Source organism: Lactuca serriola, chromosome 4, assembly GCF_051521515.1.
Source record: "Lactuca serriola cultivar US96UC23 chromosome 4, Lser_US96UC23_V15, whole genome shotgun sequence".
Lineage (NCBI taxonomy): Eukaryota > Viridiplantae > Streptophyta > Magnoliopsida > Asterales > Asteraceae > Lactuca > Lactuca serriola.
The window spans coordinates 74,301,276-74,324,535 of NC_136411.1; the positions used below are offsets into that span (position 1 = coordinate 74,301,276).

The window sequence follows — 23,260 nt, forward strand, 5'->3', positions numbered from 1 at the left end:
AATGGGTGTTTCGTCTTTTAATTGACTTGAAATTTTTTGATATATATTGGGAATAGGATCTTCGTTTGATTGATTATTGAGATGAACATGGAGAACCACGAGTAGTGGGAACCTTTTTTACCGCACGATTCCCTTGCATCAACTTTTTAGACACCTTAATTAATATCACCGACTACTGAATGGATGATCCACATAATAACCAATGAACTTTTTTTCCCTCGTCATCTTTTATGCAAAACCAAAAGAAATTACAAGCATATAATTGGATCACATCCAAAATGTTATTGGTATTGCTAAAACCCCACCGGCAGCCATATATGAATTTAAACACAAAATAAATTGATTTCGCACTGTTTTCATAAACAGGGTTGTTAGGAATAAGCATATTTGCAAAATCGTGGTTTTATATCATTACAAAAATATTTAAAGAAAGGAGATCGATTTAATCAACTTTTTTAATATAATTCTCATGCAGTTGGCTGCGCCTTGATCGAAGTCAGACAAACATGGCTTCGGAGCCTTGTGTATTGTTTTGGATCCTTGTGTTGCATGTTCAGATATTTGTAGTCATCGGAAATCCAAGAGTCCCATGTTTATTCATATTTGGTGACTCGTTGGTTGATAATGGCAACAACAATGATCTTGAGACGCAAGCAAAAGCAAATTACAAGCCTTATGGGATTGATTTTCCTGAAGGTGTTAGCGGTAGATTCACCAATGGTCGAACCATTGCAGATATGATAGGTTTGTTTCTAACTATTATTCTGTTGAAACACAAAACTTATCATTTGATGAAATTTTGCTACATATCTATTACATTGTCCTTTTTGTCTTTATCGATTATTAGTTCCATGGGCAAATATTCATATTTTCCAACAAAAACACATCATTCCAAACAAATGAGGGTTCATGCTTTTTATATTACGTACACCCTTTCATTTTGTCCTAATTAATCCAAGAAAAATTGTTTTAGACCATGTTTTAGATGTTGTCTTTTAGGTACAAAATAACCCAACATTTTATCTTATGACTAAATTTGTTGAATTGACGCTGGCTGTAAAATAATAATAATAATAATAATAATAATAATAATAATAATAATAATATAGAATAAAATAAAATTATTTATACAACAATATTTTACTTTTTTTTTTGGATATAAAAACTATTTTACCTTATAAATTGCAAAAATCGTTAAACCAAAATATAAGCCTTTAACCTTTTTGTTATACAAGAAAAATACGTACGTACATTTTAGTTTGTAATCAACATAAAACATATACTTGTATTTCATTACTTCAAATTATAAGCATGCATTTTAATTAACATCAAAATTCTAAGAAACTCATTTTACTATTAAATAATGATTCATAGTTTTTTGGTTTTCTACATATTAAATATACTCGTAAAGACTATTGACGTGTATATATAATATTTGTTTCAGGTCATCTTCTAGGTTTTAAAAATTTTGTACCACCTCATGCCACCGTAAAAGATGAAGAGATCAGCACAGGGGTAAACTATGGCAGTGGTAGTGCTGGTATTCGTGATGAATCTGGAAGGCATTTGGTAACCACTAGTTGTATGTCGATTTATTTTATTTTTCGGCTTTTCTTTGTGGGGAAAATGACTTAAAAGTCCAACGAAGTTTCCAAACCATTCAAAAAACCTCAATCAATTTTTGTTTGTTCAAAAAAACTCAACGAACTTAACATTTTGTCTAAAAAGTCCAACAAAGTTGCTTACTCCTCAGTAGCTCATATAAATCTCGTGACTATTGGTATGTTTAGTCTGAACATACAGGGAATTGGAGGTAGCATTCTACTAATGTTAAGTCATGGACTGGTTTCTTCAACACTTTTTCTATGTGTTGTTCTATATGACCAACATAAGACTCGACTTGTTAGATATTACGAAGGTTTAGTGAGCACCATGCCGAATTTCTCTACCATTCTCTTCTTTTTCACTTTGACCAATATGAGTTTACCACCCAACGAGGTTTCCAAACCATTCAAAAAACCCCAATTAAGTTTTGTTTGTTCAAAAAACCCAACGAACTTAACATTTTGTTTAAAAAGTCCAACAAAGTTCCAAACCGTTCAGAAAATCCCAATTTTGTTTTGCTTAAGTTCGTTGGGTTATTTTTTGAACAGTCAAAACATGATTGGAGTTTTTTAAATGTTTTGGAAACTTCATTGGTCTAATAAGTCATTTTTCCGATACGGTAATAAGCCACGTCATATGTTTCTCTTATTTGACATTCAGGAAAGTGTAACTTAGTTGGGCTTTTTAATGTTAAGTTTGTTGGTTTTTTTTGAACAGACAAAACATAATTGAAGTTTTTTGAACGGTTTGAAAACTTAATTGGGCTTTCAAGTCATTTTCCTTTTTTTTGTGATGCCTAAAATTACATTATTTATTTGTTTGATTGCATGTGTTTAACACTTTAACTACACCGCAGGGTGATCGTCTCAGTTTGGCTACACAGATACGTAATCACAAAGCAATAATTACACGCATTACGAATTTACAGAACAACAAGACACTTACCGATGGACACTTGAAAAGATGTATTTACTTATCAAATATTGGAAGCAATGATTACATCAACAACTTCTTGATACCTGAGTTATATCCTGAATGCCACAAATATAGCAGCGATGAATATGCAGCAATCCTTGTACGACAATACTCTCAACACCTAACTGTAAGTATATATGATTCTTATTTTCGTTTTGATTTTGTGATCGACCCTTAAGCTTTCAAAAACTCTAAATTTGTATATGATTCTTATACAGACTCTGTACAATATGGGAGCGAGGAAAGTTGCAGTATTCGGTTTGGGTCAGATAGGGTGTGCATTAGAAGTAATAGCAAGGTTTGGAACCCCCGGAAGTTCTTCGTGTGTTGATTTGATCAATGACTCAGTTAACATATTTAATGGTAGACTCAAACCTGCTGTTGATAAGCTCAACAATGATTTTCCTGATTCAAGATTCACTTTCATCAACGTTACAAGCATTTTAGCACCACAAGGAGGTAAAGGATGAGCATAATATTTTATAATTTATGGTGTTTCATGCTGATTTCAACATATATCATGTGATTTTGTTATTTAAATTGTTGTGAATATTTAGGTGTACAGTTTCCAAATATTCCTTGTTGTAAAGTAAGGCCAGATGGACAATGTATTCCAAACACAGACCCTTGCCCGAATAGGGGGCTATCTGTTTACTATGATGGTTTTCATCCCACGGAAGTTGCGAACACAGTACTTGCAACAAGATCATACACTGCGCTCTCTGCTTTGGATGCGTCTCCTTATGATATTGCTCATTTGTCTCAAGTGGCTGATGATTAAAGGGGATTCAACGATACCAATCTGTTTAGAATTTTTATTTTTATTTTATGCATGACGTATAAATATATAGCAGTAATCATGACGATAGTAACATTCTATTGTATCTGGTGTTCATTTAGATAATTAGATTTAGAAAATCCATACACAAAATCTAGTGAACTAATGGAGCACTCAATTTTCTTGATTTCTCCAAATTAATGCTAGATATGGAATTTAAAAAGTTGGAACTGAGGTGAAAAGGGTTTGGGATCTTCACGCATGCATAATGGTAACACTTTTAGTACTGCTAACATTTTACAAAAGAACTGGAAAATTAATTGTCCTTTCTTAAAAAGAAAATACACTACTACACAAGTGATTTAATAATGCAAACCATTCTTTATTTTTGAGGCGGTTTATGGTAAAAACTGTCTCATTAAATGTATAGAGCATTAAATAATACACATTAAATAATACACGAACCGCTTTAAAAAAACATCAGATAAATTTTCAAAAGCTTTTGTTAAGGCGGTTAACAACAAATAGCATCAAAAAAAGATTTTTTAGTGCTACTTCATGTAAAAGCATCATTAAATAAGGATTTTTTGATGCTCTTTTTATAAAAGAGCATCATTAAATATTTATCTTTTGATGCTATATTTTGAAAAACGCATATGAAAACGCTATGATTTTTTAGTGCTACTTCATGTAAAAGCATTATTAAATAAGGATTTTTTGATGCTCTTTTTAATATAATAGCATCATTAAATCTTTATCTCTTTCCCTCTAAAATTTTCGTTTTAGCTTTCTAAAAACCCTCCATAGCCACCACCAAATTCCACACAAATCGCATCAATAAAATCTAAAACCGCCCCAAATCATCTCTTTCCCTTTAAATTTTCGTTTTAGCTTTCTAATATTTTCAGCGGATTTCCCCCCAATGGCGGTCGAAAAATTCTAATCTCCCCCCAAACCTAAGTTCCTCTCGCCTTCAAAAAAAATTTAATCTCCCTCCGACCTAGGTTTCCCTCCCACTGGAAATTTTTTTGATTGAAATCCAACTGACCCCTCATAAATCTATGGCTTCATCAACCATTTATATTCCTAAACGTTACTGGTTATCTCCATTTCGCATCTGATGAAACCACTAAATCCTCTGTTTCTTCTTCATAAATGAGAATTTACTTCTAAGAATTCATCGTCATCTTTTACTTCAACTAAACTTCTCCCTAGTGCAAAACCCTAAATATCTCCATCCTTGTAGCAGTAGATTTCAGGGTGCCAGGATTCAGTCTCAAAATGAACGCAATCAAGTATGTCCTACACCTTCTGCATCAAATTCTTCCAACTATAGTATTTTTCCCTAAAAAAAGGCTATGGAAGGTACGCAATATTGATCACATTAACTATTCAATTAAAGAGCATTATTCAATTTGGTGATTTTTTTGATTTCATCAAGTATAGTTGAAATAATCATGGTTTGTGTTGTTTTTCTTTTATTTAAATCGGGATTTCTATGACTTTTCAAGGAGGATCGATAGATATAAGAAAAGTGATTCAGCATGAAGATTATATTAGAGGATGTGGAGCATATTTACATTTAGGGAGCACAAGTAAAGAAAGAAATGATGATGGGAAGAGAGATGTTGGCAATGAAGAGAGGAGGTGTTCGATCGGGAAAATTAGTGCATATCTGAACGTGGTTTACTGGAACATCTTGCAAGAAAGAAACATCAAGCCAAAGGATAAGAAACCACCACCACCGTCATTACTAGTTATTGCAGGTTCAAGTGAGGTTTTAAAGAAGAAAATGGAGTGGATATGTCTTATTTGTAATGTGAGTTCATCAAGTGAGATAGATTTACAGAAGCATCTTGAGGTAAGAATACAAGGCGAAAGTAGCAATCATAAGAAAAGGAAACAACAAGTGAGATTGGCGTCTTTCTTATCTAGATAAGGCGGTTCTACATTTTCTAATGCTGTTGACTAATAGCATCAACAAATGATTGATGATATTTTATGTTGCCATTCATATTGTGTTTTAAAAGGCAGTTTAATTTCTAAGGCTATTCAATAACAACATCAAAAAATAAGTCTATTTTATGAAACTATATTTTATAAGGCGGTTTTGGACAGCATCAAAAAATAAGTCTATTTGATGAAACTATTTTTATGAGGCGGTTTAGGACATTTTCTAAGGCGGTTGTAGAACCGCCTCAAAAAACAACAATATTTTATAATGCTATATCTTTTGAAGCGGTTGAATAACCACATCAAGAAATAAAAAACAGCTTTATTAAACCTCTTATGTACTAGTGATAGTGCAAGACAAGCAAAAGTTGCAAAAATCACCATAACAAAACATCGAATGGTCATGGCCGTTGGCAAGTGATATGTCAAACAACGCTTTCAAATAGCATGGTCATAGCGGCAAAAAGCTAAATTAGCATGGTCCTGCCCACACTCAGCTACTATGATATACAAGCCCTGCCCACACTCAGCTGCTATGATATACAAGCCCCGCCCACACTCAGCTGATATGAGATACGGGCTTTGCCCACACTCAACTACTATGAGACAACTAATCCAACATAAAAATCATTATATTATTTATCATGTGTTTTTATTTAAAAAAAATCCAAATAGATATGAAACCAAACCAAATTTTATTATGAAAATGATTCATTTTCATGTGTTTTTATTTAATTTAATTAGTTCAATCGGTGTAATTTAACTGGTTCGACCGGATTTTTGTAAAAACCAGTCGGTTCATTCCGGTTCGGATATAAACATAAAATTGGTGCTAATTGTATCGCTTCTTTCTCCGGTTTCTGGTCCAACTGAGTCGAGCGGTCGGTTCAAACCAGTTTTTAAAACAATTGTCATTGTCCTTTGTAGTTTCCACGTAATAATGTTTTCCCCGAGATAATAAATAATTCCACTTATGTTTTTAAACAAAATGACATCCCCAACTAACTCAATATCCATCCAAATAACAAATACCTTGTCTTCATTCTTTTCAAGTTTCATTTTTGGATTCATGGGACAAAATGTCAGGATACAAACTATCCGCATATTCCTTTTGCATGGATCGAAAAAAAAAACGGTTTCCTTTGTCACTTTCTTTTTTCCTAAGATAAGCCGTTTGCTCATTTCAATCAACTAACTTCTTTAGATTTGAACCTAAAGTTTTACATGCGCGAAACAACCAAAATCTTTGAAGCCATAAAAATTGACCTTCCGAAATCTTACATGCCATATCTAACTGGGATCGTCAGAGGTTTAAAAGAATTGCATTGGTTATTTCGTCCTTAAAATGTCTTATAGAGCCTGTTAGAAGACCTAATTAGTTTTTAAAAAAATTTGTTATTGTTGTCAAACACCTGCAGAATGTCACCATCCATGTCGACTCGCTATCGACTCGGTTTGTTTTCCAAGACTTATGATATTATTTTTATGTTTGGGAATCTAATACACCTTCTTAGGTAACTTTTAGCCTCCATTTTTGCAATCTTTTTCTTTAATGTTGATTTTTGAGCTAGAGAGTGTGACCCGTCACCTTCTCGCCTAGTTAGTGAAACTTGGATTTTTCTCCCATCATGTGGTTTCTAGCACATTTTTGTCGAGATATCATACCTCGTGTAACATCCCAAATATAGGATCCGAAAATTTAATTTTTAGTTTAGTAAAACTAGTATTTCAAAAACATCAATAGTACAACCCAACAAAATAATGTGTCAAACATCATAACAACCAGAGTAAAACACAAAAGCGGAATGAGGTGGTGTGTGCTCTGCAATCATTCCAAGCCTTTCCCTTTGGAACTGGAAATAGCTGAAACATAAATTGAAAACCGTAAGCACAAAGCTTGGCGAGTTCCCCAAGATACCACATACCAAGCATATAACACATAACGGGCCCCGTTGTGACATCCCCAAAATCTCGGCCAGAAAAGACCGATTTCATTTATGCTTTTAAAATAATTTCAGAGTAAATCCTTTTGATTTGAAAGAGTTGCGGAATTTGTTCCCAAAAACAAAACATTATAAAACAATGTTTACCAAAGCATTTCATAAAAGAAATGTATTTTCATTATAATCAAAACTCGGGATGTCATGTTCCGATACAGACCAATAAGCATAAACGATAACATTACAAGTCATTCAACAAATATAAACATATACAGACTTGTAAACAAAACAACTTGATGGTTCATCCATCTCATGCCCTCGCGCCACTTCCTATAATACAAATAAAACTGAGTGGGTCAGGCTTGGGAGCCTGGTGAGCATATAGGGTTTTCAACCCACAATAAATAATCATATTTAATTTCCACCAACTAACAATAACCTAATTACCCATTCCTGTTATTCTCACTTTATGTCCCTAAAATAACTAAAACAAGGGACCTAGTCTAAGAATATTTCATCGGGGCGACAACACATGCTTCGGGGGTTCCTCAGCAATATAAGTCAAATAAGGCAACCATGAGGGGGATGGAGTACAGCGAATGAACACCCAAGTTTATTAACACCTACAGGTGGCGAACCTGCTAATGTTTCCACAAGACTGTCTAGAATAGCCGTGGTCGTCATCTAAACTCCGCTAGATGACTAAATCAAACAACAACGAGGCCTCTCATCTGTTTATTACACACCAACTATCTACCCATGTTCTACCCAACATATTAGTAGATAAAAATATACATTTTTATACATAGTTTAAAAACCTGTATAGCATGCTTTAATCAACACATAATCCACATAACAGATGAGGCACACACACACATAACACATATCTCATAGAGAATAAATCATATCTATGAGATAGAAGAGAGTGAGTATATATTCACACATATAACAACAAAATATATACACATAGCACGTATTTTATATAAAATACTTTATAATAATGTGATGGAAGAAGGTAACTACACACTCACCTGATCAGAAGATGATCGGACAGCATTACGACTTGCAGAAGTAGTAATCCTCAGCAGATCTGAAAGATCTTCACAAAAATCGAACTTCACGCGGGCAGAGCTTCGGCTCGGGAACCACACTTCTCGGGATCTTCGGGATCTCGGGACTTGCCTCGAGGCTCGAGTATAATACCGGGGCTTCGGGGTATTTCTGGCACCCAAAACGATGCAAAACGGGAGAGAGAAGAAAGAAAATGAACAAAAGAATCGGCTGCACTCGGATCCTATTTATAGGAGGCTGGAGCCTCGGAGTACGCGGGGCGTACTGCTTCCGAAATCGTCACTGCATGCGTCATCCGAGCCACTTGCTGCGAGTGTCGACACCTTCGGTGTACGCGGGGCGTACTTCGGATCGGATTGCTGACTCTTCTTCGGATAATGCCGGATTTAAAGATTTAATTTAAATGTAAAATATTTAATAAACTTCGGAAATTCATATCTTCTTCATACGAACTCCGTTTTCGACGTTCTTTATATCCACGCGAAGGTGAGACTACGCTCTACAACTTTCGTTTAGACTCCGTCGGCTAATTTCAACTTTATTTTTATTATTTATTTTTAATAGGCCGCGACAGAAAAACTTCGTTATAAATTCATAACTTCTTCGTTTGACGTTCGTTCTCGCCTAACTTTTTATCGCTTTGATACCAACAACGAGACCTTCGATCCTCGTTTAGATTGCTTCGGCTAAAAACCGCGCGATCTCAAATCGAGTATTTCGGGCTGCACACCGCTAAGTCGAAACTTCAATAAATCATAACTTCCTCATACGAAGTAAGATTTGGGCATTCTATATATATTCGGAAACCTCGTTTCAACTACTACAACATTAACCAAATATATCAAGTTTATTTTACACTTAAATTTCGACGCTTATTTTTATTCTTAATTAATCAAACCACATAATTAAGCAATTAAGCACAAAACACATAATACTCAAATAATACAAACTTATTATTTCAAAACGGGTTACAAAGGTTAACCTAGACTATTACATTGCTAAAAATGGCAAGCCCGGAAACACAGGCGTTACAATTCTCTCCACCTTAGAATGATTCCGTCCCCGGAATCACACATCAAAAAACAAATGCGGATAGCGACTCAACATGTCACTCTCCGTCTCCCAGGTGAGATTCGGCCCATTCGTGTGTTTCCATCGGACAAGCACTAACCCAACCATTTTGCATCGCAACTTCTTAGTCTTTCGGTCAACAATTGCCTCTGGTTCTTCAATCAACCTTTTGTTCTCATCAATTCTCAATTCAGAAATTGGAATTATGTCGGGAACTTCTCCCGTGAACTTCCTCAAATAACACACATGAAAAGTGTTGTGAATTCCATTCAGTTCTTCGGGTAATTCGAGCTTGTAAGCTTGGTTCCCAACTCTCTGAAGAACTTTAAACGGTCCAATAAACCTTGGACTCAACTTTCCCCTATATCCAAATCTTATAAGTCCCTTCCACGGCGAGACTTTAAGCAAAACCGAATCTCCAATCTCAAAAGTCATCGGTCTTCGCTTTTTGTCAGCATAGCTCTTTTAACGATCTTGAGCTGTTAACATTCTTTCCCTAATTATTTTCAACTTTTCAGCGGTTTGATGGACTATCTCGGGACCCATAAACTGCTTCTCCCCAGCCTCAAGCCAACAAGACGGCGTATGACACTTCTGTCCGTACAAAGCTTGATAAGGTGCCATCTTTATGCTCGAGTGGAAACTATTATTATAGGAAAATTCTACCAAAGGTAAATGTTCATCCCAATTACCTAGGAATTCCAAGGTACATGCTCTCAGCATATCTTCAAGTGTTTGTATCGTTCTTTCACTCTGACCATCAGTCTGCGGATGGTAAGCTGTACTTAAACATAACTTGGTACCCATTTCCCCTTGTAGACTTTTCTAAAACCTTGAGGTGAAACGGCTATCACGATCCGATACAATTGTTAACGGAACACCGTGAAGCCTCACAATTTCCCTCACGTAAGAATTTGCAAGCTTCTCCATAGACCATTTCTCCTTGGCTGCTATGAAATGCGCACTCTTAGTGAATCGATCAACGACCACCCAAATCATGTCATGACCATTCTTTGTTCTGGGCAGTTTAGTGACAAAGTCCATAGCAATGTCTTCCCACTTACCCATAGGCACAGGAAATGGTTCTAAACTCCCGTAAGGTTTCTGATGTTGTGTCTTGACTCTCGCACAAGTCACACACTCAGCCACATACTTTGCAACATCAAGCTTCATCTTCGGCCACCAGTAGTAGGGTTTCAGGTCCCTATACATTTTAGTGCTACTCGGATGAATCGAGTACATGGTCTTGTGAGCTTCTTCCATCAGAAGATCCCTAATTCCTCCTGACTTAGGTACCCAAATACGATCTTGGAATACCTTCAGTCCATGACCGTTAGTATCAAACACCAACGTTTTACCCAAATGTTCCTCCTTTCGGTCATTTTTCTCAAAAGCTTCCTCTTGAACTTTCTTTATACTTTCCACAATGGTCGAGACAACTTCAATTCTCAACACTCTTGGCCTTTTCCTTTCAAGATTGACCTTCTGACTGAGAGCATCAACAACAACATTAGCTTTACCGGGGTGGTAAAGTATCTCACAGTCGTAGTCTTTAAGTAATTCTAGCCAGCGTCGTTGCCTCATATTCAATTCCTTCTGATTAAAGACATATTGGAGACTCTTATGATCAGTAAAAAGTTTGCACTTTGTGCCATAGAGGTAATGCCTCCATATTTTCAGAGAAAAAACTACCGCTGCCAACTCCAAATCATGAGTCGGGTAATTCTTTTCATGCTCTTTCAGCTGTCGAGACGTATATGCTCTCACCTTTTCTCTTTGGGTCAAAACACAACCCAATCCAACCCCAGACGCATCGCTATAGACAGCGAAGTCTTCAACTCCATCGGGTAGAGAAAGTATCGGTGCCTCGCATAGCTTCTTCTTCAGCTTCTCGAATGCTTCTTTATGCTTATCACTCCAAGCATAAGTAGCTCCTTTGTGGGTCAAAGCTGTCAATGGAGTAGCAATCGAAGAAAAGCTTTGGATAAACCTTCAGTAATATCCGGCTAATCCTAAAAAGCTTTGAATCTCTATGGGACTTTTCGGTTGTTCCCACTTCATCACAGCTTCGATCTTCGCTGGATCAACCATTATCCCTTCTTGGTTGACCACGTGACCCAAGAATTGGACTTCACGAATCCAAAAATCACATTTGGAGAACTTCGCATACAGCTTCTCCTTCTTCAAAACTTCTAACACTTCTCGCAAGTATCTGCCATGTTCCTCCTGGCTTTTCGAGTAAATCAGAATGTCGTCTATGAACACTATCACAGATTTATCAAGGAAAGGGTTACAAACCCTATTCATCAAATCCATGAACGTTGCTGGAGCATTGGTTAGTCCACACGACCTAACCAAGAACTCGTAGTGTCCATATCTAGTTCTGAATGTAGTCTTCTCGATATCTTGCTCTCTTACTTTCAGCTGATGATATCCTGATCTTAGATCGATCTTCGAGAAATAGCTCGAACCTTGCAATTGATCAAATAGGTCATCAATCCTCGGCAACGGATATCTATTCTTTACTGTTGCCTTGTTCAGCTCTCTGTAATCGATGCACATTCTCATACTTCCATCTTTCTTCTTCACAAATAACACCGGAGCTCCCCAGGGCGAATGAACTAGGTCTAATGAAACCCTTGTCCAATAACTCCTGAAGTTGCATCATTAGCTCCTTCATCTCCGTTGGTGCTAATCGGTAGGGTGCTTTTTCTATTGGCGTGGTTCCTGGTAATAAGTCAATTCTGAATTCTACTTGTCTATCAGGTGGTAATCCACGAAGATCTTCGGGAAATACTTCCGGATAATCACACACCACTGGAATGCTCTGCATCACCTTCTTTTCCTTCTTAGCATCAATCACGAATGCTAAATATGATGTACATCCCTTGGTCAAACACTTTCTGGCTTTCATTAGGGAAATGATTCTAGAATTCACTCGCCGTTTGTCCCCATACACCATAAATGAATCTTTCCCAGGCGGGTTTACTTTAACTATCTTCTTCTTGCATAAAATTTCGGCATCATTGGCGCTAAGCCAATCCATTCCCAAAACAATGTCGAAACCATTAAGCTCGATAGGCAATAATTCCTCGTGAAACTTATTCCCATTAAGGTCGATTAAGATGTTTTTCATATGATGGATAACAGGTACAAACTTGCCACTAGCTACTTCGACTAATAAAGCGTCATCTAGTCTATCAACAGGCAAAGCTAGCTTCCTACCAAACTCATGCGAAATAAAGGAGTAGTTGGCTCCAGAATCAAACAAAATTTGAGCAGGTAATTCATTTACGAGAAAGGTACCTGAAGCGACATCAGCTTCATCTTTAGCAGCCTCAAGTGTCATCTGGAAGGCTCTCGCCTTCGGCTTTGGTGGAATGTTGGGCCTAGTTGCCTCCTTCTTCTTCGGACAGTCTTTCAAAATATGTCCCTCTTCATTACAACCAAAACACATCCTTTTGTTGTTCGGACATTCATTGGCAAAATGTCCAACCTTTCCACACTTGTAGCAGGTCACATCCTCGCTACATTTCCCAAAGTGCTTTTTCTTACACTTATCACACCACTTCGCTTCGCCTCCTTTTCCTCCAAACTTTTTCGAATAAGATTTCGAAAGTTTTCCCTTCTTACCGGAACCAGATGTTCCCTCAAACTTTCTTTTCTCACCAACCTCAACCTTGTCGGTGGTTCTTCCTTTAATCATGTTCTCAACAGACTTGGCAGCCCAGATAGCTGCCTCTAGAGTAAGTGCCTGACGTACTAGCACCTCGTACTCCCATGAGAGTCCCTTCGCATACCGGTCCACCTTTGTCAGCTCATCTGGAACGATGCGCAAAGAAAACTCCATCTTATCGGTGAAGTTATTGGTGTATTCATCAACTGACATGCTGCCTTTTGTCAATGTCAGGAACTTGTTCTCCAACTCCAACAAATTTTGAGCTGAGCAGAATCTGCGCTTGAACTGCACCAAGAACTCTGCCCATGACAATTGCAGTGGCTCATTAGGGCTCAACGTCTTCCATAGAGTGTTCCACCAACGAACGGCTCCACCACGGAATTGACGCACGGCATAGATAGTCTGCAACTTACCTCTACAGCCACAAGTCATAAAGGCTAACTCCATTTCGGAGATCCAATCCATAACCCCAATCGGATCCTCCTTTCCATTGAAGGTCGATGGTTTGCAAGTTAGAAAGTCTTTGTACTTTCATCCCATTCCATCATTCCTTCCATCATGGTTATCTTGCCTAACTATCGGTGGGTTGGCTTCACCAATAGACCCACTGAAGTTTCCCCCTTCCGAGTGCCCTTCATTTAATTCAGGCTCCTCCACACGAATTGACAGTTCTTCATAATTCTGTTGAAGAAACCGTCTAGTTTCATCCATCTGACAATCCAACATCGTCTGAATCATCATTTGCACACCAACCATGGTTATTGGCTCAGGTGTTGCTGCTACGACAGGTACTTGTTCAATCACTAGTGGTTGATTCCTGTTTTCATCAGCATTCCCAACTCCACTTCTTGTTCTCACCATTTTGATCTACACACCGAATAAGGTGAAATTAGATCCTCAATCATGATAGATACTCAAATCTTTCTTATCACTCCGAAACGTTTACATGCTAGTTCTAATATCGTACACGTACACTTAGAATCCTAGACACATAAGGTTTCTAGATCCGGTCGGCAACAGACCATAGATCCGAACAAATAATATCATATATGGCAACATATAACATTTAGCACATAAAGCATTTTAGGCAACTTTCCTAAAATAAACCAGTGCTCGTGTCTAAAACATAACAGACACACATCTCAAAACTTCACTTAGCATTCTAAGTTTAAGTCTAGAAATCCTACAAATTCCTAGTTCGCTTAAACTAATGCTCTGATACCAACTGTGACATCCCCAAAATCTCGTCCAGAAAAGACCGATTTCATTTATGCTTTTAAAATAATTTCAGAGTAAATCCTTTTGATTTGAAAGAGTTGCGGAATTTGTTCCCAAAAACAAAACATTATAAAACAATGTTTACCAAAGCATTTCATAAAAGAAATGTATTTTCATTATAATCAAAACCCGGTATATCATGTTCCGATACAGACCAATAAGCATAAACGATAACATTACAAGTCATTCAACAAATATAAACATATACAGACTTGTAAACAAAACAACTTGATGGTTCATCCATCTCATGTCCTCACGCCACTTCCTGTAATACAAATAAAACTAAGTGGGTCAGGCTTGGGAGCCTGGTGAGCATATAGGGTTTTCAACCCACAATAAATAATCATATTTAATTTCCACCAACCAACAATAACCCAATTACCCATTCCCGTTATTCTCACTTTATGTCCCTAAAATAACTAACACAAGGGACCTAGTCTAAGAATATTTCATCGGGGCGACAACACATGCTTCGGGGGTTCCTCAGCAATATAAGTCAAATAAGGCAACCATGAGGGGGATGGAGTACAGCGAATGAACACCCAAGTTCATTAACACCTATAGGTGGTGAACCTGCTAATGTTTCCACAAGACTGTCTAGAATAGCCCGTGGTCGTCATCTAAACTCCGCTAGATGACTAAATCAAACAACAACGAGGCCTCTCATCTGTTTATTACACACCAACTATCTACCCATGTTCTACCCAACATATTAGTAGATAAAAATATACATTTTTATACATAGTTTAAAAACCTATATAGCATGCTTTAATCAACACATAATCCACATAACAGATGAGGCACACACACACATAACACATATCTCATAGAGAATAAATCATATCTATGAGATAGAAGAGAGTGAGTATATATTCACACATATAACAACAAAATATATACACATAGCACGTATTTTATATAAAATACTTTATAATAATGTGATGGAAGAAGGTAACTACACACTCACCTGATCAGAAGATGATCAGACAACACTACGACTTGCAGAAGTAGTAATCCTCAGCAGATCTGAAAGATCTTCACAAAAATCGAACTTCTCGTGGGCAGAGCTTCGGCTCGGGAACCGCACTTCTCGGGATCTTCGGGATCTCGGGACTTGCCTTGGGGCTCGAGTATAATACCGGGGCTTTGGGGTATTTCTGGCACGCAAAACGATGCAAAACGGGAGAGAGAAGAGAGAAAATGAACAAAAGAATCGGCTGCCCTCGGATCCTATTTTTAGGAGGCTGGAGCCTCGGAGTACGCGAGGCGTACTGCTTCCGAAATCGTCACTGCATGCGTCATCCGAGCCACTTGCTGCGAGTGTCGACACCTTCGGTGTACGCGGGGCGTACTTCGGATCGGATTGCTGACTCTTCTTCGGATAATGCCGGATTTAAAGATTTAATTTAAATATAAAATATTTAATAAACTTCGGAAATTCATATCTTTTTCATACGAACTCCGTTTTCGACGTTCTTTATATCCACGCGAAGGTGAGACTACGCTCTACAACTTTCATTTAGACTCCGTCGGCTAATTTCGACTTTATTTTTATTATTTATTTTTAATAGGCCGCGACAGAAAAACTTCGTTATAAATTCATAACTTCTTCGTTTGACGTCTGTTCTCGCCTAACTTTTTATCGCTTTGATACCAACAACGAGACCTTCGATCCTCGTTTAGATTGCTTCGGCTAAAAACCGCTCGATCTCAAATCGAGTATTTCGGGCTGCACACCGCTAAGTCGAAACTTCAATAAATCATAACTTCCTCATACGAAGTCAGATTTGGGCATTCTATATATATTCGGAAACCTCCTTTCAACTACTACAACATTAACCAAAGATATCAAGTTTATTTTACACTTAAATTTCGACGCTTATTTTTATTCTTAATTAATCAAACCACATAATTAAGCAATTAAGCACAAAACACATAATACTCAAATAATACAATCTTATTATTTCAAAACGGGTTACAAAGGTTAACCTAGACTATTACATTGCTAAAAATGGAAAGCCCGGAAACACAGGCGTTACACCCGTCCCATGATAATGCAGAGTTCCACATGCCGGGAACTCCTTGAAGGTCAAAGAACGCGCCCCAACCAAGTCCACAATCTCTATGTGAAAGGTGCTCAACTGCTCATCTAGAATCTCCAGGATACCCTCCTTAACCGTGCCAAAGATCACATGAGTCTACTGAAGGATACTACACGTAATCTCAGACGAGATGAACTTTCTTGTCTGGTCATCTAGCTGCCCGACTCCAGATCCTAGGCCCGAGACCTCCCCAGCACGAGAACGGCCAACATATCTGCCTCGCAATTTCACCATACTGAAAATAGACCAGACAAACCATCGGAATGCATATCAGAATATATACATCAAGGGATCACAAAGTCACAAGCTTCCTTGTTTCGTCGCAACTCTCCTTGAATTGAGTACGGATCCTTTGCTTCCATTGGTATGGTGTAACACCCAGACCCCAGAAGGCTAATTAAGGAAAGAAAATCTTTAATTAAGAGGCCAACTCATCAAGTTCAAGGTTGAGAACTCGACGTGTTGGAATAAATGGGCATGCGGAAATTTAAAAACCAACTCGAGGAGATGGGGAGGACCAACTCGACGATTTGGATAGGGTTTGGGAAACCCTAAATCCGGTATCTTGCACCCTATATAAACAACTTAAGTTCTAGGGTTTGGTCTCATTTCTAGCCTCCAAGTCCCTAACCCTAAATCTCGAAACCCTATGACATTTTTGGTGATTATGATATAATCTAGTGCATTCTTGGTGAAATTGAAGAAGAAGGAGCTTGAAGGAGGAGTAAGAATATGTAGGAGGATTGTAGATCCAGAAGTTGGGCTTCGTTTCTGATTTACTTGAGGTATAAAGTTTCAATCTTGTCCATGGCATGCTCAAATCTAGTCTTAGGATGCTTTATTTCATGTTTTGGTCCAAGTATAATGGTTGTTGAGATTTAGGCGTCCTATATGGGCAACCCTTTCAAATCTAGATTCTGGAAGGGCTTTCATGGCATAAAGGTGCCAACATTGTGGCCCTAGTAGCCCCATGCAACCTCTAAGCTCTTATTTTGGCCTTTCAAGCCCCAAATAGCCATGCATGTGGACAAAGCTTAGGACTTTACATTATATATTGGTTCTTATGGTCCAGATCTATGACCTCATGGTCTACCTTGTAGTTTTGGTGGTTTTGGATTAAGACTTTGGCCCCTTTTGGGTTAGGTTTGAGCTTATTCGCTTTAGAAAGGGATTAATGGGTAAAGTTAGAAACCTTACCCTTCTAAAAGGACTTTCCAGTCTAGATCTAGAGTATTGGATTTAGATCTGAAGAATAAAGGCTTAATGCTTTAATAAGGGGTTAACAAACTAAAGAACTCGACGAGTTCATCAGAGGAACTCGACGAGTTCATTTGAAGTGTCCCGATTCTATTGAAATGGAAGAACACGACGAGTTTGGGGAAACTCGACGAGTTGATGCAAGATATCATGATGTTGTGGTTTATGGAAATAAGATGAGTTGAAGGAATAACTTGACGAGTTGAGTCAACTCGGAGCGTTAACTTTGACTTTGACTTGGATGTTGACTTTGACCAAGGTTGACCCTTGGAGGGTTATAAAGTATGGAATGGGTTCAAAAAGGTTGTTCCATGTAGGGGTTGGGCTCAATTTGGAAAATTGGGTCATTGATAGGCTTTTATCGATTTTATGGTTTTGGGCTTGGGCCTCGATTGGGATTCTTGTTGGACTAGGGGTGAAACGGTCCTTTCACCGCAAGTAAGGATTATGGATTACTGTGTGGAACCTAATTTTTAATTGGGTGATTTTTGGCATGGATAGCTCGGGGAGTCGGCAGGACTACAGCTAGGGATTTCTTGTAGTGAGATTCAGCGTTTGAGGTGAGTTTTCCTCTTGTTTGAACAGGTCGAAGGCACTAATACCGGCCTATATTTATGACTGTATATATTCCGGGCTAAGTTCTGATGTGGGGCGGTGCCCGATGTATGTTTATATGTTTTCTGAATTACAGTCCGATGTCCGGCGTTTCCCGAGGAATTTTTGTATACTTTCTGGATTACGGTCTGATGGCGAGCAGTGCCAAAGGAATGTTTGTATGCTTTCCGGGTTACAGTCTGATGTCGGGTGATGGCCGATGAATGTTTATATGTGTTTCCGGATTACTGTTCGATGATGGGTGGTACCCGATGGATATGTACATGTTTGATTATACTTGTTGTCTATGTGATACTTGTTTGTGTCTGGTTAGGGAGGTGAGTGTGGGCGGGGTACCGTATCTTATCATTAGCTGAGTAAGGACAGGCTTCCATATCTCATCATTAGCAGAGTAGGAGCGAGGCTCATAATTAGTGAGACCTTAGGACTGGAACGTATAGTATTATTTATGAATTCTTTATGTGTAGCATGATTATATGGTATTGATTAAATGTGTATAGCAGGCGAGGCCTAGGAAAAACAGATCTATATACCGAGCAAGGCTCAACGCCAAGCGAGGCCTAATGTCAGGCAGATCCTGATGTTGAGCGGGGGCCCAGTAAGTGTGTTTATTGATGGGTTTTGAGCATTATATTAATCCTATGGTACACATGCAAACCCTAAACCTTTGGATCTAGGTTTCTCTAATTATACATACAAATCATCCAAAGCTTATAACCCCTAATTCTAGCATACAAGAAATCGAAGATCATAACTAAACTAGGGTTAAGAAATTACCTTTCAATTGTAGCCTGAAGATCTTGAGCTTTGAGAACCTAGCACCTTAAATGCGATTCCTTTAATGAATCACAAACACTAGGGCTTTAAACGAACTGTTCGTGAACTATTTAGCGGGATCTAACACCGTAAATTTCAAAACGATTTTTCGCATTTTATAAAAGCATAATTCATTTAGTATTCATAAATACATCAGTGTTTGAAACTCAAAACATATAAAAATCCCAAGATCTCATAACATAAAAATCACGTGTGTGTACTGATCAAGCCGGCGCCTTCCCGTGGTCATCACTAGTACCTGAAACAAATAACACCAAACACTGTAAGCACAAATCTTAGTGAGTTCCCCAAAATACCACACATAGCACATATTAGCCACTCGAGGCTATAACTCTGTGGGTCTGTGGACCCTACTCTGTGAACCCTCTGGTTCTAACTCTATGAACCTTCCGGTTCCAACTCTATAAACATGCACAACATAAATCACATAGAAATAATGCAGTACAACACGTAACATACATATATCATACAAATACTCTGTCACCTAACTCTGATTACCTACTCAAGGTAAAGTATAGTGAGAAGACTCACCTCGCGTATCTCGATAACTCGTAAATCCCTGAAATCACTAGTGCTCGATCTCCCGAGCTATAGTCCTCCTATAACACAACACATATCTAATTAACACTTTCCCAACTAAGGTTGACTAACCCCATCAAGTCAACACTGGTCAACTCTGGCCAACGGTCAACGGTCAACTCAACTCACTGAGTTTGGCGTGGACTCGCCGAGTCTCTACGGGGACCCGATTCCTCTGAGTCCCTTCCGACTCACCGAGTCACTCACCTGACTCGGTTACTCAAACCCTGGTTCGAAATCACTGATCAACCCGCACCAACTCGTCGAGTCTGGAAATGGACTCGGCGAGTGCATTCCATGCACAACCCCAAACGACCTTCTGAGGTCAGATCTGCTTCACTAACTCATAGATCCTGTCCTTCCAAGCTTATTCATCACGTAAAGTTCATGTCTTGGCGCTCATAACACATCTAATGGCTCATAAATGGTGTTTTGACCTCAAGCACAAATACCCCAATCCAAAACCTCCATGGATTCATAAAAAGCATGGACAAAGGGACACTCTGGACCTCCAAGGGTCCAGATCCAGAACCTAACTCACTCAAGGGACCAAAGAAGCACTAGATCTAGCCACAAAAGGGCTCAATAAGCCCTAAATCAACATGAACATCACCATAACAGAGAATGGTTCGAAAAATAGTACCTCAAACGTGATGTTCTGGACCTCATATCTTTAGGAAGTTGTTCCTTTTGTTTCCCCTTGGCTATTGCTTCCTTTCCCTTACTAGATAACACCTCCAAGGTCAACAATGGCTCCTTATCTCACTCCAAACGCTCAAGCTCACTAGGGTTTCACTCTGGGGACTGGTGAGCACAAATGACGGCCATAAGTCCCTTTAAATAGGCCCCAAACCCGAGAAATTAGGGTTTCATTAAACAGCGCAGACTCTCCGAGTCCACCAATGTGACTCGTCGAGTCCGGTCATTAATCTGGGTGAGAAATCGCGTCTGTACTCGGCGAGTCTTCGCACCAACTCGCCGAGTTCTTCCACAAAACTCAAAATAAAATGAATAAATATAATACCTGAAATTCCGGATGTTACAATTCTCCCCCACTTGAATTTGACTTCGCCCTCGAAGTCTCATTCCTGAAATAGCTCCGGATGCTGCTCCCGCATCTCACGCTCTGGCTCCCAATTCAACTCGGATCCCTTCTGATGTTGCCACTGAACCTGTACTAGAGTCACCTCCTTGTTCCTCAGAACCTTGATCTTTCGATCCACAATCGCAACTGTCTCTCTGCGTAGTTCAGGCTCGCATCCACCTGAATGTCCTCTAACGGCACTACCACCGACTCGTCGACTATACACTTCCTTAATTGAGACACATGGAAGGTATTATGAATCCGCTCCAATTCCGCAGGTAGCTCCAAACGTTACGCTACCCTGCCCACCCTCACGACCACTCTGAACGGCCCAATATACCGGGGCCCTAGCTTGCCCCTCTTCCTGAATCGGATCACTCCTTTCCAAGGAGATACCTTCAGGAGAACATAATCACCGACCTGGAACTCGAGCTCGGATCGACGTCTATCCGCATAACTCTTCTGGCGGCTCTGAGCGGTCAACAATCTCTGCCTGATCCGCTGTATCTACTCTGTCGTCTAAAGCACAATCTATGTGCTACCCATAACACGCTGCCCGACCTCTCCCCAGCAAATGGGGGTCCGACACCTCCTCCCATACAACAGCTCAAAGGGCGGCATACCAATGCTCGAATGATGGCTGTTGTTGTAGGAAAACTCTGCCAAGGGCAAATACGTGTCCCAACTCCCCCCAAAGTCCAACACACATGCCCAGAGCATGTCCTCGAGCGTCTGAATCGTCCGCTCACTCTGTACGTCAGTCTGGGGGTGATATACGGTACTAAAATGCAGCCTAGTACCCAACTCCTCGTGAAACTTTTTCCAGAATCAGGAAGTAAAACACACATCCCGATCTGAAACAATCGAGATCGGCACTCCATGCCGAGATACCACTTCCCTCACATACATCTCTGCTAATTTATATGCGGAAGAACTCTCACTTATAGCAAGGAAGTGGGCGCTCTTTGTCAACCTGTCCACAATCACCCAAATTGCATCGACTCCACTAGCAGTGCTTGGAAATTTGGTGATAAAATCCATAGTAATATGTTCCCACTTCCATTCGGGAACCTCCAACGGCTGCAACTTACCATGTGGTCTCTGGTGCTCGGCCTTAACCCTACGGCAGGTTAAGCACCTCTCCACAAACCACGCAACATCCCTCTTCATACAGGGCCACCAATACTCTCTCCTCAGATCTAAATACATATTAGTGGCCCCAGGATGGATCGAGAATTTCGACCGATGAGCCTCTTCCATCAAAATGGTACGCGTCCCTCCCACAAACGGTACCCATATGCACCCCTGAAATGTCATAAGCCCCCGACCATCAATAACGAACTCCGATACCCATCCAACAACACGCTCTCTCTTCTGGTTCTCCGATCTCACGGCCTCAGCCTGTGCTCCACGAATGGCGTCCAACACTGGAGCCATCACGGTCAACCGCAAACATACAACCTGCAATGGGGCGCTCTCCGCCCTGCGACTTAGGGTGTCGGCTACCAGATTAGCCTTTCCCGGATGGTACAGGATCTCACAATCATAATCCTTGACCACATCCAACCACCTCCTCTGCCGCATATTTAGGTTAGGCTGATCCATCAAATACTTCAGGCTCTTATGGTCCGTGTATATCGTACACCGAACCCCATACAGATAGTGACGCCAAATTTTGAGGGGGAACACCACTTCCCCAAACTCTAGATCATGGGTGGGATACCTCGTCTCATGAGGCTTCAGCTGCCTCGATGCGTATGCTATCACATGCCCTCTCTGCTTCAGCACCGCTCCTAACCCCAAGATCGACGCATCACAGTATACCACAAAGTCCTCCATCCCCTCCGGGAGGGATAACACCGGGGCTTCGCATAACCTTTGGCGAAGCGTCTCAAAGGAGGCATGCTGCTCGAGGCCCCATGAAAAAGCGACACCCTTCCGGGTCAACCTGGTGAGTGGCACACGATCTTAGAGAAATCCCTAATAAATCTCCGATAATAACCTGCCAACCCTAAGAAACTCCTGATCTCGGAGGGTGACCTCGGCACCTCCCAACTCATCACTGCCTCAACTTTGGCCGGGTCGACCAATATCCCTTTCTGGTTAACGAGATGCCCTAGGAACTGGACCTCTCGCTACCAGGAATCACACTTGGAGAATTTGGCATAAAGCCTCTCCGATCTCAGAACTCCGAGGATCTCCCTCAGATGCTCCTCATGCTACTCTCTAGACCTCGAATATACCAAAAGGTCGTTGATGAATACAATCACCGACCGATCCAACATCGGCCTGCACACTCGGTTCATGAGATCCATGAACACTGTCGGGGTATTGGTAAGCCCGAAAGGCATCACCACAAACTCGTAATGCCCATATCGCGTCCTGAACGTTGTCTTCTGGATGTCCTCATCTCGCACCCTCACCTGACGATATCCA

At 39.7% G+C, this 23,260-nt stretch overlaps 1 protein-coding gene across 1 annotated transcript; it reads left to right on the forward strand.

Moving 5' to 3' along the window:
* Window positions 1-202: 202 nt before the first annotated feature.
* On the forward strand, window positions 203-3,504 carry LOC145100199 (GDSL esterase/lipase At1g29670-like). Its single transcript, XM_079037569.1, has 5 exons — window positions 203-744; window positions 1,445-1,569; window positions 2,462-2,707; window positions 2,799-3,039; window positions 3,138-3,504. Exons 1-5 carry the CDS (start codon window positions 507-509, stop codon window positions 3,359-3,361), a joined length of 1,074 nt encoding a protein of 357 aa, XP_078893695.1. The 5' UTR covers window positions 203-506; the 3' UTR covers window positions 3,362-3,504.
* The last annotated feature ends 19,756 nt before the right edge of the window (window positions 3,505-23,260 follow it).